Below are 4,260 nucleotides of genomic sequence, written 5' to 3'. Positions count from 1 at the left end.
GGCTGTAAAGATGATAGCCACTTTCGGCTAAGAGTCGGCTCCCAACACCTATAAATTGGGAATCTTTGCCCTTTTCTATATCTATTATTCTTAGGTTTGGTCTTTTCATTGTGTCCTGAATTTCTTAAATGTTTTGAATTAGGAGCAACTTTTGCTTTTTGTATTTTCTTTGACTATTGTGTCAATGTTTTCCATGGTATCTTCTATACCTGAGATTCTCTCTTCTATCTTTTGAATTCTGTTGGTGATGCTTGCATCTGTGACTCCTGATCTCTTTCCTAGGTTTTCCATCTCCAGGGTTGTCTCCCTTTGTGGTTTTTGTTTGTTTGTTTGTTTTCCATTTTTAGTTCCTGAATGGCTTTTTTCAATTCCTACACTTGTTTGATTGTATTTTCGTGTATTTCTTTAGGAGATTTATTTGGTTACTCTCTAAGGGCTTCTACTTGTTCACTAGTGTTCTCCTATATTTCTTTAAGGGAGTTATTTATGTTTTTTCTTAAAATCCTCCATCTTCTTTATGATATGTGATTTTTTTTATCTGAATCTTGCTTTTCAGTTGTGTTGGGGTATCCAGGGCTTTCTGTGGTGGGGGAATCTGGGTTTTGACATTGCCAAGTAGCATTGATTTCTGTGGCTTATATTTTTATACTTGCCTCTTTCCATCTAGTTATCTCTGGTGCTAACTGGCCTTGCTATGAGTCTGTGATCCTATGATCCTGGTTGTATCAGAACTACTTGGGGTTCCAGCTTTCTCTCTGATCCTTTGATACAGTTATCCTGTGATCCTTGGTATGTCAGAGGCTCAGGTTGTCAACCTGCCTCTGGGTGGGTGCAGAATGAGTGAAGAACCAGAGTTCAACTTCTGCACCCAGGCACAGGTGCAAACCAGAAGAAATGTGTTCCTCTGGCTGGGCAGGGGTTCCTGTGTCCCCTGAGTCTCAGGGAGTCCTAGTTATATCAGGCATTGGGGCATGGATTGGGGCCTCACCTAATATCCCAGTTGTGTCAGAATTCCTGGTGGTCAAGCTACATCTGAATGTGGGCAGAGTGGGTGGAGTGCCAGAACCCAGGGTACACTCCAGGATGCAGGTGCAAACTGGAAAGAACCAACAAATGCATTCTATACTCTTTCTTGGAATGGATTTTCTCTCTAGAAAAATCTCACTGTGTTTTTGGTCTCCTGATGCTTTAGACAGGAGTGATGCTCAGTGGGGCTCTACAACAGCCTAAGTAAGCAGATACATGTGTGCATCAATTCTGCTCTAATACTTTTTGCTTGTTTTGTGGTACTGAGATTAACATAGGGCCTAATGGATATTAAGCAAGCGTTCTATTTATCACTGAGTGATACCCTTAGCCTTTCTATTCTCAGGATGAGTCTCATCCTGAAACAAGTATTTTGTATTTAACTAACAGTGACTTTATGAATACATATACCCCAGGCTGATCTTGAAATCTAGGTTTTCCTGCATTCAACTTGATGGTACTGGGATTGAAAGCATCCACCACTCCATCCAGCATCTTTATCACCTACTAAAGTCTATAAATACAAAATAATTCATCTCCTCAGTCATCCTTTGGAATGTATCACATAAAAATAAACTTACCAAGAATGAATGGAAATTGGTGGCTGGCAGAGGCAGCAGGTTTCTCTAGGATATCCTAGAAGCCTCAGATTGGGAAGGTTACCAGCAGTCTGTGGGGGTGGCTTTAGCTGAGACTCCAAGAAATTAGGATTTGGTACCTAAAAAGACTGTCTCCTATAGTCAGGCAGGATACCAGTAGAGAGATAAGGATACCAACCCACTCTCAAAACTCTTGATGCAAAGTTTTACGTGTCTATGAGAAATGCAGGGACAAAAATTGGAACAGAATCTGGGGGTATGACCAAACAATAACGGGCCTAGCTAGAGATCCATTACAAGGGCAAGCATCAATCCCTGACACTATTAATGACACTCTGTTATGCTTGCAGATAGGAGTCTTGAATAACTATCCTCTGAGAGGTTCCACCCAGCAGCTGACTGAAACAGATACAGAGACTCATAGCCAAACATTGGACGGAGCTTAGAGAGACTTATGGAAGAGTTGGGGGAAGGATTAAGGGCCCCAGAGAGGATAGAAACTCCACAGGAAAACCAACAAGGTCAACCAACCTGGACCCTTGGGAGCTCTTGAAGACTGAACCACCAACCAAAGAGCATACATGGGATGGAGCTAGGGCCCACACACATTGTAGGAGATGTGCAGTTCTATCCTCATTCCATTTTCCCAACAACTGTAGTGGGGCCATCCCTAAAGCTATTGCTTATCCGTGGATCCTGTTCCCTTAATTGAGTTGCCTTGTTTGTCCTCAGTGGGATGAATACACCTAGCCCTGCAGTGACTTGATGTGCTAGGGTTAAGGGATTCCCAGGGAATGTATCTCCATCTTAGAGGAGAATGGGAGGGAGGAGTGGGAAAGCGACTGTGTGAAGGGAGTAAGGGGGGAAATGATTGGGATATAATGTAAATAAATAAGTAAATTAATTAATAGAAAAATAAGTAAAATCACCAAACATAAGAACATATAAGGAACTAGGTGTTTATTGAAACATCTTAATGGCAATGCTGTAGCAATGATCTGTGTGTCAATAACAAAAAGTAGATCAATAAACTGTGAATTGTTTCAGCAGCATATACCTCTTAAAAACAATCAAGTAAAGTATTAAAAATGAAGATTAACGTGATATGTTTTCAAACATGGAAATGTAAAGAAAGAAAACATTCTCTAACCAAGAAATGTACTCTGTTTTCACTACCTTCAAAATCCATAGACAGCAAAAGCATGATAGAAAACCAACAAGTTCCTCAAGAAATCAAGCTGTGTGTAAAGCCACTTTTCTTTGCCATAATTTCAACACAGCCCTTTTCATCTCCTTGTTCCTCAGACTGTAGATAAGTGGATTCAGTAGAGGGGTGAGCAGTATATATGCCAGTGACATCAGTTTCTTGGTGTCTGGTGAGTACCTTGATTTGGGCTGTAGATAAATTATACTGGCTGTGCCATAGAAGAAGGTGACAGAGGTGAGATGAGAGGCACATGTGGAAAAGGCCTTCTGCCTCCCGGTAGTGGATGGCATCCTCAGAATGGCAAAGAGAATTCGAATATAAGACAAGAGTATCAACAGGAAGGGGACCATGACAATCAAAATGGTGCCTGTGAAGGCATAGACTTCAAACAGGAAGGTGTCTGCACAGGCAAGTTCCAGCACAGGAGGAGTCTCACAGAAGAGATGGTTAATTTCCTTGTGGCCACAGTAGGGGAAGCTAAACACCCATGTGGTCTGTAGAGTACTCATCGTGGTACCTGAGACCCATGAGAACATCACTAATTTCATGAACACTCTTTTGTTCATAATCATGGGGTAGGATAGAGGATGACAGATTGCAGCAAATCGATCGTAAGCCATTGCTTCCAGGAGAAAACACTCAGTCACACCAAAGAGAAGAATGAAGTACATCTGTGCAAAACAACCCCCAAAAGAAATGGTTGCTTTCTCACTAGTCAGGACCACCAACATTTTAGGTGTGATAACTGTGCTGAAACAGAGGTCCACTAAAGATAGGTTCTGCAAAAACAGGTACATGGGGATGTGCAGGCTCTGGTCCAGGAAGATGATGGTGATGATAATGGCATTTCCCATCACAGTCACTAGATAAATAACTAGGAAAGTACCAAACATTTGCCCTTGAAGTTCAGGATAGTTAGAAAATCCCAAGAGGATGAACTTCACTGTAGAGCTGTGATTCTGCCTCCTCATTACAATAGTGGAGCCCTGTGTTTGTCTAAAAGATGTAGTACATACAGGATGAAGTCATAGTGCAGGAACTGAGTTCAAATTCGGAGTTCTTGGCAGAAGTTGTGTAGACATGCTCATTTTGACAGAGGTTCAGACTAGCAGTTTTGAAGAATGGTCAATAAGTTGTAACAATAAGTCTTTAAAAGACAAATGGAGAGTTATAAAACTTTGGCTCAGAAATATTTAACAAATATAAAATGATGCTGTTGAAATGACTCAGCTATTAAAAGCACTTGCCACACAATCTGACTTCAGTTTCATCCCTGGAACCCACAAAACAACTAAAGAAAATAAAAGTTTGATATAGGAGCAAATCTGTTGTCCCAGTGCCCATATAACAAGATATGAGTGGGAGACAAAGCCAAGTGAAATACCCTTAAGCTTGAAGACCAGTTAGGCTGGAGTGCATGGTGCAATA

The 4,260-nt window shown here is 41.2% G+C and overlaps 1 protein-coding gene across 1 annotated transcript; it reads right to left on the bottom strand.

Moving 5' to 3' along the window:
- Positions 1-2,858: 2,858 nt before the first annotated feature.
- LOC114621773 (olfactory receptor 10A3-like) lies at positions 2,859-3,824 on the bottom strand. The gene has a single exon (XM_028768130.1). The coding sequence runs from the start codon at positions 3,801-3,803 to the stop codon at positions 2,859-2,861; it is 945 nt and encodes a 314-aa protein (XP_028623963.1). The 5' UTR covers positions 3,804-3,824.
- Positions 3,825-4,260: the final 436 nt, after the last annotated feature.

The sequence above is a fragment of the Grammomys surdaster genome, unplaced genomic scaffold (genome assembly GCF_004785775.1).
Source record: "Grammomys surdaster isolate TR1022 unplaced genomic scaffold, NIH_TR_1.0 184, whole genome shotgun sequence".
Classification (NCBI taxonomy): Eukaryota; Metazoa; Chordata; class Mammalia; order Rodentia; family Muridae; genus Grammomys; species Grammomys surdaster.
This window is presented reverse-complemented; position numbering and strand designations above follow the sequence as displayed.